General features: G+C 40.7%; 1 protein-coding gene across 9 annotated transcripts in view; it reads right to left on the bottom strand.

Moving 5' to 3' along the window:
• unm_hu7910 (un-named hu7910) overlaps positions 1–13,611 on the bottom strand; it is a 210,608-nt gene that overhangs the window by 92,505 nt on the left and 104,492 nt on the right. For 8 of the 9 annotated variants that reach the window (XM_073041782.1, XM_073041724.1, XM_073041772.1 and 5 more), the window contains 4 exons: positions 10,530–10,787; positions 1,800–1,853; positions 256–300; positions 125–175 (listed from right to left, as the gene is read on the bottom strand). In XM_073041782.1, coding sequence (XP_072897883.1) covers positions 125–175; positions 256–300; positions 1,800–1,853; positions 10,530–10,787 — 408 coding nt within the window. The remainder of the gene's footprint in view (positions 1–124; positions 176–255; positions 301–1,799; positions 1,854–10,529; positions 10,788–13,611) is intronic. The other variant, XM_073041733.1, reaches the window with a different exon arrangement.

Here is a 13,611-nt window from a genome sequence, read left to right as displayed (position 1 = left end):
TTGTGCAAGGGAGATCTTATTCATTATAGAAGCATGCACAGGCAATAACTCCAACTAATTATGAAAACAATTCCTTCATTCACTACACCTCACATAGTTTTTGTATAAAATAAAAAATACGTACCTGTAGCATCTTGTTCAGAGACTACTTCTTCAGGTTCAAACACTGCTTCATCTACACCATAAAGAATATTTTGTTATCAGAATCAGTACAGCAGCTCATTAGAATTAAGAGAGATTAGTAATTGTGCAAACCTGAAACAGTGTATTCATTAACTTCCCCCTCTCTCTCTTCTGACTCTGAAAGAAAAAGAAGTTTCTGCAAAATTAATGGCTCTTCCTTAAAAATTTAAAGTCTGCCATGAAAATAGCTCACAAAATCTACCTGGAAATTCTTCTACAGTACCTCGGTCTTGACCCTGCCTTATGCAGCTGGATCCTGGACTTCCTGTCAGACTTCCCTACAGGGAAGAAGTTATCTCTCTGACGCAATGGTGTCAAGAAAACAACCTCTCCTTCAAAGTCGCAAAAATAAAGGAGCTGGTTGTGGATTACAGGAGGAATGGACATGGGTTAACCCCTATCGACATCAATGGATCTGGGGTTGAGAGGGCAAACAGCTTTAAGTTCCTCGGCATCCACATCACCGAGGACCTCACGTGGTCTGTACACACCTGCTGTGTGGTGAAAAAGGCACGACAGTGCCTCTTTCACCTCAGACAGTTGAAGTTTGGTATGGGCTCCCAAATCCTAAGAACTTTCTACAGGGCACAATTGAGAGCATCCCAAACACAAAGTATACTGCAGATGCTGTGGTCAAATCAAGATGTACAAACAAGCTGGATGAAGTCAGCAGGTTGGGCAGCATCCGTTGAAATGAGCAGTCAACGTTTCGGGCCAAAACCCTTCGTCAGGACTGCTCATTTCAGCTGATGCTGCCTGACCTGCTGAGTTCATCCAGCTTGTTTGTACATCTTGAGAGCATCCTGACTGGCTGCATCACTGCCTGGTATGGGAACTGTACTTCCCTCAATCGCAGGACTCTGCAGAGAGTGGTGCGGACAGCCCAGTGCATCTGTAGTTGTGAACTTCCCATGATTCAGGACATTTACAAGGACAGGTGTGTAAAAAGGGCCGGTAGGATCTTTGGAGACCCAAGCCATCCCAACCACAATCTATTCCAGCTGCTACCATCCAGAAAGTGGTATCACAGCATAAAAGTCAGGACCAACAAACTCTGGGACAGTTTCTTCCACCAGGCCATTGGACTGATGAACTCACACTGATTTGAGTGTATTTCTATGTTACATTGACTGACTACTTATTATAAATTACTATGATTGTACATTGTGCATTTACATGGAGACATAATGTAAAGATTTTTACTCCTCATGTATGTGAAGGACTTAAGAAATAAAGTCAATTCAATCAACAACTTCAGGTTGAGTGCCCTGCAAGTAAAAGATTCCCACCATGACTGAGGTGCAAAAGCAATATTGGCTATCTTTTTGCAATAATTTGAGTTACAACATTTCAGGGGGAAAAAGAACAGGAGAGGAGTGCTGAGTTTGGTACTGAGTACTGAGTACTGAATTTGCCCTCCATTGGTTTAGGGAAATACAGAGATTGTTTTCCAGCTTTTTCAGGTTTTCAAATAACAGCAAAAAACAATGTATTTGTGGTATGATAAGGGAAGGTAGAGGTGAGAGTCAAAACTATCAGTGAATTAACAGCGTAGTGTTCAAATACCAATGAAACAGAACTTAAGATTTTATGAATTGATACAAAGCAACCCATACCCATTGTCTCTTCTGTTTCAGAAATTGCTTCATCTTCTATATAAACAGACTCTTCTAAAAGAAAAAAAATACATGTTAGTCGTCAAAATAGAGACTGTAACCAGAACTAACAGTGCACGTCACTGACCTCAGACACCTGCAAACTACTTCTGTGGCATGATTTCACCTTTCTTATGCCAGAATCAGAATCAAAATCAGGCTTATCATCACTGACATAAGGTAACATTTGTTGTTTTGTGGCAGCAGAGTACAATGCAATACATAAAATATACTACAGATTACAATAAGAATATATATATATATATATATATATATATATACACACTTGTATATACATGGTACTGTGCAAAAGCCTTAGGCACGTGTATATAGCTAGGGTGCCTAGAATTTTGCACAATACTGTATTTGTCTAAGTTGAGCAGAGAACAAGTTTGTAAATCTGGTAGGAGCGAAGGAGGAGTGCCGCAGGTGGACACACCCAGCCCTGATGCACCAGACAAGGTAATTTGATTCCAAACAATTGGTTTATTGATTATTACAGAATGTCCATCTGGGGCTTCCCTCTCCCTTCCCCTTTTCCCAGCCATGATTCCCCTCTCCGTGCCTCTTTCCCACTATCTGTCCTCAATAGAGCCCCATATCAGAGTCAAGTTTATCATCACTTACATAAGCCATGGAATTTGTTTATTTTGTAACAGCAGTACTGTGCAGTACATACGCGAAAATAGTGAGGTTCATTGTCCTTTCAGAAATCTGATAGTGGAGGGAAAGCTTGAGTGTGTGTATCCAGGTCCCTGTACCTTCTTACTGACGGTAGTAATGAGAAAAGGGCATGTCCTGGATGGTGGAGGTCCTTAGGGATAGATGTCATCATGTTCAAGCAGCACCTTTTGTTGCTTATCTTGGTTGCTATCAAGTATCAGTTTATGCAGCCATCGAGATAACAAGAAGATTGAGCAACTGATCACGTTGGGTGGATTCTCCTTCAGCAATTCATGAAGGAGAAAGCAATGTTTTAAAGCAATGATTTGATTATTTTTGGAGTACAAAATACAGAATGAAACATACAAATAAGAGTGAAATGAAATCTAAGTATCACAAACTTGAAGTATTTTAAATATTTTGAAAAAAACCCACAAAATTTTCAAATATTCACCAAAGGAAATAACAATTCACAAATACATTTTCTAAATATAATTAGCAATTTGGCTTGGTAGACCATTCTTTCTTATTATGTTTGGGCAGTAGATTAGTTTTGCGGTGAGATGATAGATACACTCAAAGGCTTCAGGAATTGCTGTCAATGCTTATGTTACTGCTGAAAAATCATTCATTATATGTACCAAATTCATATTGCATCTTCCCTAACCAGTTGTCAAAAGGTTCAAGATAGACTAAGGGAGCATTCAATCTGCAATTTTCTTCATACTCGCATCTACTGTCAGAGTTGGATATGGCATTTGTGGTAACCCAGAAGTTGTGTCTGACAACAGAGATATTTCTTCTAGTTTAAAACTTAACGTAAAATGGAATAGCCACTCGTGCAACAATATTCTTTTTATTCAGCAAGAATAACTCAAATTCTTTAAGTTCTCATCAGTTTGCTGATTTTCACTTATTTTGTCAAAGATGACTATAAGAGCATAACCTTCAGTAGATCTAGACCACTGAAAGAAACTTACAAACTTTCCATGTTTAATTCTGCATTTGCTGTGCAAATTGCTTCACCATAACTCACACTGTGAACTAGAATTATCAATATCCAATTGGAACTTACTTGGAGTAACTCAACCTAAACAATTCTTGTTATAAAACTATCATCTTCTTGTTATATAATTTTAACTTCATCTGAAAGAATACTAAATGAAATCCCCATTAAATAAAACCTCATGCTTCTGCATGATCAAACTCAGCTTCATACTCAACTTCAGATGCGAATTTCAAGCATTAAAATATCACTTAACAAATGTACTATTTTCATTAAAATGCTGTAAAAAGTTGTAAATTTACTCAGCTCCATCTTGGGTACTAGGCTCCTAAGTATTTGAGCCATCTTTAAGGAGCAGTGCCTCAGAAAAGCAACGTCCATCATGCAGGACTCACATCACCCAAGACACGTCCTATTCTCATTGTCACCGTTAGGAAGGAGGTACACACTCAATAATTCAGAAACAGTTTCTTCCCCTCTGCCACCCGATTCCTAAATGGACATTGAATCCTGAACACTACCTCACTTTTTTAATATATCAGTCTTTGCACTACTTTTAATTTACCTATTTAATATACATATATAATTACTATAATTTTTAACTTATTTTTTCTCTATATTATCATGTATTGCATTGTACTGCTGTTGCTAAGTTAACAAATCTCATGACCGGCTGGTGATAGTAAACCTGATTCAGATTCTGAATTTTAAACATGAGAGAATAAATATTGTCTGTTTTTAATATTTAGATTGAGCTTCATAGAACAGTACAGCACAGTATGGACACATAATGCCAAGCTTTTAAGCTATTTCAAGATCAACCTAACCCATCCCTTCCACATTTTTCATTCATCCATATGCCAATCTCTTAAGTGTCCCATACGTCTCTGCCTCAACCACCACCCTGACAGTGTGTTCCACACACTTCACACTCTGTGTAAAAAACCTTCCTCTGACATCCCCCCTACACTTCCCCCCAATCACCGTTGAATTATGCCCTCTCGTATTAACTACTGTTGCCTTGGGAAAGAGGCACTGGCTGCCCACTCTAATAATGCCCCTTATCTTATACACCTTTATGAAGTCATCTCTCATTCTCCTTCATTCCAAAGAGAAAAGCCCTCCCTCATTTAACCTATTCCCATAAAACATACCGTTAATCCAGGCAGCATCCTGATAGATCTCCTCTGCACCCCCTCTAAAGCTTCCATAGCCATCCTAAAGACTCCTCTGTCCTTCCACACTGCTGAGAATCCTGCCATTCAACCTATCCTCTGCCTTCAAGTTCAACTTTCCAAAGTGCATAGTTTTCCAGTTTGAACTCCATCTGCATCCCATCCTTACAGTGGAAGCTCCAGGGGTCATTAAGTGTGTGAAGCTACCAAACTAGAGAGAAGGTTCTTGGGAAACTGAAGGGTCTGAAGGTAGATAAGTCACCTGGACCAGATGGTGTACACCCCAGAGTTCTGAAAGAGGTGGCTGAAGAGATCGTGGAGGTATTAGTAACCACTAATCATTCTTAGTAACCACTTCATTAGTAATCAAGAATCACTAGACCCTGGGATGGTTTCAGAAGACTGGAAAATTGCAACTGTCACTCCACTCTTCAAAAACTATAGGGCAATTAGTCGGACCTCACTGGTTGGGAAGATGTTGGAGCCAGCCATTAATGAGGGAAGTTGTTGGAGTCAATTATTAAGGATAAGGTCTCAGGTTACTTGGAGGCACATGATAAAATAGGCCAAATCAGCATGGTTTCTTCAAAGGAAAATTTAGGGAATCCTGCAAAAGGACTCCCAAGTCCCTTTGTGCCTATTAGAATTCTTTGAAGAAATACCAGGCAGGATAAAGGAACATCGGTCAGTGTTGCTTACTTGGATTTTCAGACGGCCTTTGACAAGATGCCACACATGAGGCTGCTTAACAAGCTACAAGCCCATGGTATTGCAGGAGAGATTCTAGCATGGACAAAGCTGTGGCTTATTGGCAGGAAACAAACAGTAGTAATACAGGGAGCCTTTTCTGGTTGGCTGTTGGTGACTAGTGGTGTTCCACATAGGTCTGTGTTGGGACCAATTTATTTTCATTATGCTGTATGTCAATGATTTGGATGACAAAATTGGTGGCTTTGTTGCAAAGTTTGCAGACAATATGAAGATAGGTGGAGGGACAGGTAGTTTTGAGGAAGTAGAGAGGTTACAGAAGGATTTAGACAGATTAAGAGAATGGGCAAAGAAATGGCAGATGGAATACAGTGTTGGGAAGTGTATGGTCATGCACTTTGGTAGGAGAAATGAAAGGGTTGACTATTTTCTAAATGGAGAAAAAATACAAAATCTGAGGCGCAAAGGGACTTGGGAGTCCTTGTGCAGGATTCCCTAAAGGTTAACTTGCAGGTTGAGTCTGTGGTGAGGCAGGCAAATGCAACGTTAGCATTCATTTCAAGAGGCCTAGAATATAAATGCAAGAATGTAATGTTGAGACTTTATAAAGCACTGGTGAGGCCTCACTTGAAGTATTATGAGCAGGTTTGATCCCATGATCTTAGAAAGGATGTACTGAAACTGGAGAGGGTTGAAAGGAGGTTCACAAAAATTGATTCTAGGATTGAATGGCTTGTAATATGAAGAGCGTTTGATGGGTCTGGGCCTGTATTCACTAGAATTCAGATGAATGAGGGGTGACCTCATTGAAACCCATCGAATGCTGAAAGGCCTTGATAGAGTGGATGTGGAGAGGATGTTTCCTATGTGAAGAGTCTAAGACCAGAGAACACAGTGTCAGAATAGAGGGGTGTCCTTTTAGAATGGAGATGAGGAGGAATTTCTTTAGCCAGAGAGTAGTGAATCTGTGGAATTCTTTGCCACAGACAGCTGCGGAGGCCAAGTTTTTATGTATATTTAAGGCAGAGGTTGGTAGATTCTTGATTGGTCAGGGTATGAAGGGATACTGGGACAAAGCAGTAGATTGTGGCTGGGAGTAAAACTGTATCAGCCATAATGAAATGGCAGAGCAGACCCAATGGGCCAAATGGCCTAACTCTGCTCTTACATTTTCTGGTCAATCAATATCCCACTGTAACCCTTGACAGCCTTCTACACTATCCACAACAGCACTAATCTTAGTGTCATTTGCAAACTTATTAACACATCATTCTACTTCCTCATCCAAGTCACTTATAAATATCACAAAGGGTAGAGATTCCAGAACAGATGCCTATGGAACACTGCTCCAGGAAGAATATGCTCCTATACCACCACCCTCTGCCTTCTGTCCTGAATCCACACCTCCAAGTTTCCTTCGAACCCATGCTTCTTCACTTTGTGCATGAGCTTACCATGAGAAAACTTGTTGAACACCTTATAAAAATCCACCTAAACCACATCCACTGCTCTACCTTCATCAATTTGTTTCATTATTTCCTCAAAGAATACAATCAGGCTCATGAAGCATGACCTGCCCAACACAAAGACTATCCCGAATCAGACTGGCTTTTCCAAATGCTCGTAAATCCTGTCTCCGAGTATCCTCTCCAATAGTATGCCCACTACTGACGCAAGACTCACTGGTCTATAATTCCCTGGATCATCCCTATTATCTTATTTCCAACAAAGGAATAACATTTGTCACGCTCCAATGTTCTGGTACTACTCCCTGTGGCCAGTGAGGACACTAAACTCATCACAATTTCTTCCCTCAAGTCTTGTTTTAACCTTGGGCATAGCCTGTCTGGCCCCGAGCACTTAGCTATTTTAAGTTTTCTTACCATCTTTTCCTATCCCACCCTAGTGCACAGAGTGTCAGCAAGAACAGCCCTCCATACCGGGACTAGATAAGTCGAGGATAACACTGTCACCTTGTCCATAAAAATTCAAACATAGTTGTTTACACTTTGTGAAGAATAGACAGGGCTCATTTTCCCCAAATACTACATCCAAATACTGATCTCTCCCACAATCTACATGTTTTTGAAAACTCATGGAGGAGGGTATGGCCCGAAACGTTGACTGTTCATTCAATTCCATTGATGCTGCCTGATTTGCTGAGCTCCCCCAGCATTTTGTGTGTTGCTTTGATTTCCAGCATTTGCAGACTCTCTCGTGTTTATTACCTTCTGAAGTTGCTTCCAATGTGCATTTAGTGCTTATTTATTAGGTATACCTGCTCTTTAATGTGTAAGGGGTTTCTTCTTTTATGTTACTGCTAAGGCTACTAAAATGGCTTGTTTGTTATGTTAAAAGTAAAAATGCTTCTTTGTTATGTTAACTGGTGAGAGAGTGCTTTCTCTCGCAGCTTGTTTGGGTTATAATTACTGATAACGAGAATTGTATTCATTTGTTAACCAATTGGGATAGCTGTTATTCTTTCTTGTGGGTCTGTAAGACAGACAGACATACTTTATTGATCCTGAGGGAAATTGGGTTTCGTTGCAGTCACACCAACCAAGAATTGTGTAGAAATATAGCAATATAAAACCGTAAATAATTAAATAATAATAAGTAAATTATTCCAAGTGGAAATAAGTCCAGGACCAGCCTATTGGCTCAGGGTGTCTGACACTCCGAGGGAGGAGTTGTAAAGTTTGATGGCCACAGGTAGGAATGACTTACTGTGACGCTCAGTGTTACATCTCGGTGGAATGAGTCTCTGGCTGAATGTACTCCTGTGCCTAACCAGTACATTATGGAGTGGATGGGAGACATTGTCCAAGATGGCATGCAACTTGGACAGCATCCTCTTTTCAGACACCACCGTCAGAGAGTCCAGTTCCACCCCCACAACATCACTAGCCTTACAAATCAGTTTGTTGATTCTGTTGGTGTCTGCTACCCTCAGCCTGCTGCCCCAGCACACAACAGCAAACATGATAGCACTGGCCACCACAGACTCATAGAACATCCTCAGCATTGTCCGGCAGATGTTAAAGGACCTCAGTCTCCCCAGGAAGTAGAGACGGCTCTGACCCTTCTTGTAGACAGCCTCAGTGTTCTTTGACCAGTCCAGTTTATTGTCAATTCGTATCCCCAGGTATCCCCAGTTAGTGTTGCGCGGGCTTTTGAGGAGAAGGCATGAGGGGTTTGGAGAGAGAAGACGCGATGTTGTAAGCTGGGCGACGGAACGGACCCCGAGCGGGAGTCCGAGGCCCAGGGTCTTCAGCAAGGAGAGGAGACAAGGACAGATTCGTGTGGAGCGTCTGGTTGACCACTGTTGTTGTTCTCAGGCGACGGGTCGAGGAGGTCAGAGGGAATCGAATGGTGGCAAGAAGACTAATTGAGCTCCAATGGTTGTGCACGAAGTGGTTGGACTTTGATAAGTTTGGTGCCTTTTACTTTTCCTTTTATATTGTATCTCTATTAAGTACATAGTTCCAGTAATATCTATAAAGTGTAATCATTTAATCGCGTATGGTGTACTGTCTGTTATTTGGCATGGTGGGGACATCACACAGCGTCTACACAAGCTGATTGCCCAGTTTGGCGGGGCCGAAGGCTGCTCCCCCTAGGCGGAAGCGAGCTGAGCGAGCTTGAGGCTTACCAGGGGCTACAAATGCAAACATCTACCGGTAATTAGCCAGTAACTCAATGCACCAAAGCATGCAGAATAGTCAAGAGGTTGAGTTCTTGTACAGGCCAAACATCAGAATGGGGAAGAAATGTGATCTAAGTAACTTTGACCATGGAATGATTGTTGGTGCCAGACAAGGTGCTTTGAGTATATCAGAAACTGATCTCCTGGAATTCTCACATACAACAGTCTCTAAATTTTACAGAAAATGGTGCCAAGAAACAAAAAGCACCCAGTGAGTGGCAGTTCTGTAGGCAAAAATGCCTTATTAATGAGAGATCACAGGAGAACATACAGACTGGTTCAAGCTGACTGGAAGGGGACAGTAACTCAAATAACTCTATGTGACAACAGCGGTATGCAGAAGAGCATCTCTGAATGCACAACATGTCAAACCTTGAAGTGGATGGGCTACAGCAGCTGAAGACCACACCTGCTTCTACTCCTGTGGCCAATGAGCATAATTGACATGACTTATTACTCAGCATCCTATGACACTCCTTTTCTCCCAGGCATGCAGCACAGAACTGAAACCTTCCCCCCTTCCCCAACATTTTTTTTCTTCTGTTTCCCTCACTATGGTTATATGCATCAGCCTTTGTTCAAGAGTAAGAGTCAGGATCTGCACTCTTAAAGCTCACCATACTCAGAATATGATGCTGCACAGCCACACAAGCTACCTTTCAAATCAGATAGTAAGCCACTGAATACAAACAATCCCATGGCACCATAATGAGACAAGGCTCTTCAATATCTCCCAATTACCATTACAAGTTAATAAAATGGTAGGTGCTGAGATGTTTCCACCAGCGGTGAGTCATGCGCATAAGGACGTGGCTACAAAATAAGAGGTAGGCTATTTAAAATAGAAGCGCGTAGAAACTTCTCAAAAATTCTCTGTCCCTGAGGGTAGTAGAGATGAGATTATTTTATATTTAGGATGGAGGTAGATAAATATTTGAAAGATCCAGGAATTAAGGAGAACTGACAGAAGGTCAGCACAGATCAGCTCTGATCATATTGATATATCCTAATGAGGCAAAACAAACAGTTAATCATGTATGAAACTCAATAATGTGTTTTAGCAAACTCTATGTCACCAACAGGGCACCAAAACATAACAGAAAAATGTACATTTTCCACTGTAGGTCATTAATTAACAATAAGGAAGAATCTTGGCTAAATTTTGTCCTCTGTTATTAAGGGCCACTAGAACTAACTGTTGCTCTAAAATAGAGATATGTGAGTATACATACACTGTATAAAGCTACCTGCTATTTACATACATGCACCATAAAAAGCTATCTGCTATTTACCCAAGAACAGATATAAACTTCCACCAGAGGTAGCTTCTTAAAGTCTTGCTGAAATAGGTTCTTTGATTATATAAAACTTTGAGGTTCTTGCTCATAATCTAATTTACCCCAGATCTACAGCAATAGCCTATGAAAGCTCACCAGCTTCAGGACCAACTGAATCTTCAGACACAGCATCAAATTCATTTGCTTCTTCTGCCTCTGGCTCTGGCTCGTCTTCCACTGGCTCTGGTGCGAGTTTCTCCTCCAGTGGCTCTGACTCTGGCTCCTCTTCCACTGGCTCTGGCTCTTCCTCCACTGGCTCTGACTCTGGCTCCTCTTCCACTGGCTCTGGCTCTTCCTCCACTGGCTCTGGCTCCTCTTCCACTGGCTCTGGCTCTTCCTCCACTGGCTCTGGCTCTATAGGGGAAAAAATGAATGCTTCTGAAACCTGTGCAAGTGCTAAGTATATACAATCTTTGAATCCCAATTATGAAGACCACAATTACAATAATTTTATCTCAATTAGCTCAGCATCCAAAAATAAAGGAGCAAGCACAATAAATTATTTAGCATTCTTACAGGAATCAAATAATAATTGAATTTTAATAATAGCTTTTTTTATTACCCTATTAGTAAGTTAGCCCAAGTTTTAAATTATTTTTAATGCCACTCTAACAAATTTCACTCATTTATTAGCAATGAAAATCAAAGCTGCAGAACCCAGTTCCCAATGCCAAATGAATTTCTTTAACCAATATTACACATGCTCGTGAACCTACACTGGCTGTTAATTCTGTTTATTTCAATTTTGAAGTATTCAACTCATCCCACTCTTAAACTTTGCAACCACAGCTTTAACAACCTCTCCAAACCGGTCTCTTGACTTCAACCACTAACACTCTGCAACTCATGTGGCCTTAATCCCTGGAATTCCTTCCCATGATTTTTCTCACCACTTCATTTGTTGTAATTGCTCCTTAAAATACATCTGTAGTATTATCTCATTAAAAAGTGTCATATTTTATTTCTTCACATTCCAATCTCTGATTGGAAGAGAAGATTAATAGGGATGATGGAGGGGCAGCAATGGGTGGAATTTCCAGAAGTAACTTGGAAGGAGCAGGATATATACATCCCAAAGAGGAAGAAGTATTCTGAAGGCAGAATGATGCAACCGTGACTGATAAGAGAAGCTGAAGCCAACATAAAACCCTAAGAGAGGGCATATATGAGAGGTTAGAATATTGGGAAGCTTTTAGAAACCAACAGAAGGCAACTAATAAAGTCAATAATATTAAAGAGGATAACAGAAGTTCCTTCAGATATAAAGAGTAAAAGGAAGGTTAAAGTTATCTGACTGCTGGAAAATGATACTACAGAGGCAGTAATGGGGAACAAGGAAATGGTGGATGAGCTAATTAAGTATTTTTCTTAAGTCTTTCATGTGGAAGAAAGTAACAGTATGCCAGAGGTTTAAAAGTGTCAGGGCAGAAGTGAGTAAACTTGCCATTATTAGGGAGGGGTGCTTGAGAAAGTCAAAGGTCTGATGGTAGATAAGTCACCTGAACCAGATGATGTACACCCCAGAGTTCTGAAAGAAGTGGCTGAAGAGACTGTTGGAGGCATTAGTAATGATCTTTCAAGAATTACTAAACTCTGGCATGGTTCTGGAGGACTGGAAAATTGCAAATGTCACTCCAAGAAGTGAGAGGCAGAAGAAAGGAAATTACAGATCAGTTAGTCTGACCTCAGTGGTTCAGAAGATGTTGGAGTCAATAGTAAAGGATGTGGCTTCCGGGTACTTGGAGGCACATGGTAAAATAGACCAAAGTCAGCTTGGTTTCCTTAAGGGAAAACCTTGCCTGACAAATCTGTTGGAATTCTTTGAAAGAATAACAAACAGGATAGACAAAAGAGAATCAATAGATGTTATGCACTTGGATTTTCAGAGGGCCTTTGACAAGGTGCCACAGAAGAGGCTGATTAACAAGTTAAAAGCCATGGTAACACAGGAAAGGTTATAGTTTGGAAAGAGCATTGGCTGGTTGGCTGGAGGCAAACAGATGGAATAAAGGGAGCTTTTTCTGGTTTGCTGCTTGGGACTAGTGGTGTTCCACAGGAGTCTGTGTTGGGACAACTTTTTTACATTAAATGTCAATGATATGGATGATGGAATTGGTGGCTTTGTGGCCAGTTTTGTGGACGATATGAAGACAGGTAGAGGGGCAGCTATTGTTGAGAAAGCAGAGAGGGTACAAAAGAGCTTAGGTGGATTAGGAGAATTAGCAGTGAACTGGCAGATGAAATAGTGTCATGCACTTTGGTAGAAGAATGAAGAAAAAAATCAAAAATTTGATGTGCAAAGGGACTTGAAAGTCATTGTGCAGGATTCCCTAAAGGTTAATTTGCAGTTTGAGTCCATGGTGAGGAAGGCAAATGCAATTGTTAGCATTAATTTCTAGAGGATTATAAAATAAAAGCAAGAATGTAATGTTAAGGCCTTATAAGACACTGGTGAAGACCATTTGGAGTACTGTGAGGAGGTTTAGGACCCTTATCTTAGAAAGGATGTGCTGAAATTAGAGAGGGTTCAAAGAAAGCTCACGAAAATGTTTCCAGGATTGAATGGCTTGTCATTTTAGAGTGTTTGATGGCTCCTAGCCTGTATTCAACTGGAATTCAAAAGAATGAGGAGAGATCTCATTGAAAGCTACCAAATTTTGAAAGGGTAGATAGAGTAGATTTGGAGAGAATGTTTCCTATGGTAGGGGAGTCTAAGTCAAGAGGACGCAGCCTCAGAATAGAGGGACATCAACTTAGAACGCAGATGAGGAAACATTTCTTTAGCCAGAGAATGGTGAATCTGTGGTATTCATTGCCTCAGGCGGCTGTAGAGTAAGTCATTGGGTATAATTAAGGCAGAGATTGATAGATTCTTGATTAGTCTGGGCATGAAGGGATGCAGGGAGAAGGCAGGTGATTGGGGCTGAGAGGGAAATGGATCAGCCATGATGAAATGGCAGAGCAGACTCGATGGGCCAAATGGCCTAAATATGCTCCGTCTGGTTTTATGGTCTGCTCAAGTGCCTTGAGATACTTTTTGATTACTTTGAAAATAAAATATATCTGCATTTTGTTTCTGCATTATAAAACTGCTAAAATGCATTTCTATTTTTAATATTCTTTGTCCTCTGACCCATGCCATCTGCTCGAAACTGAATTAGAGAAAGTGATAATTAAT

Source organism: Hemitrygon akajei, chromosome 1 (genome assembly GCF_048418815.1).
Source record: "Hemitrygon akajei chromosome 1, sHemAka1.3, whole genome shotgun sequence".
Lineage (NCBI taxonomy): Eukaryota > Metazoa > Chordata > Chondrichthyes > Myliobatiformes > Dasyatidae > Hemitrygon > Hemitrygon akajei.
This window is presented reverse-complemented; position numbering and strand designations above follow the sequence as displayed.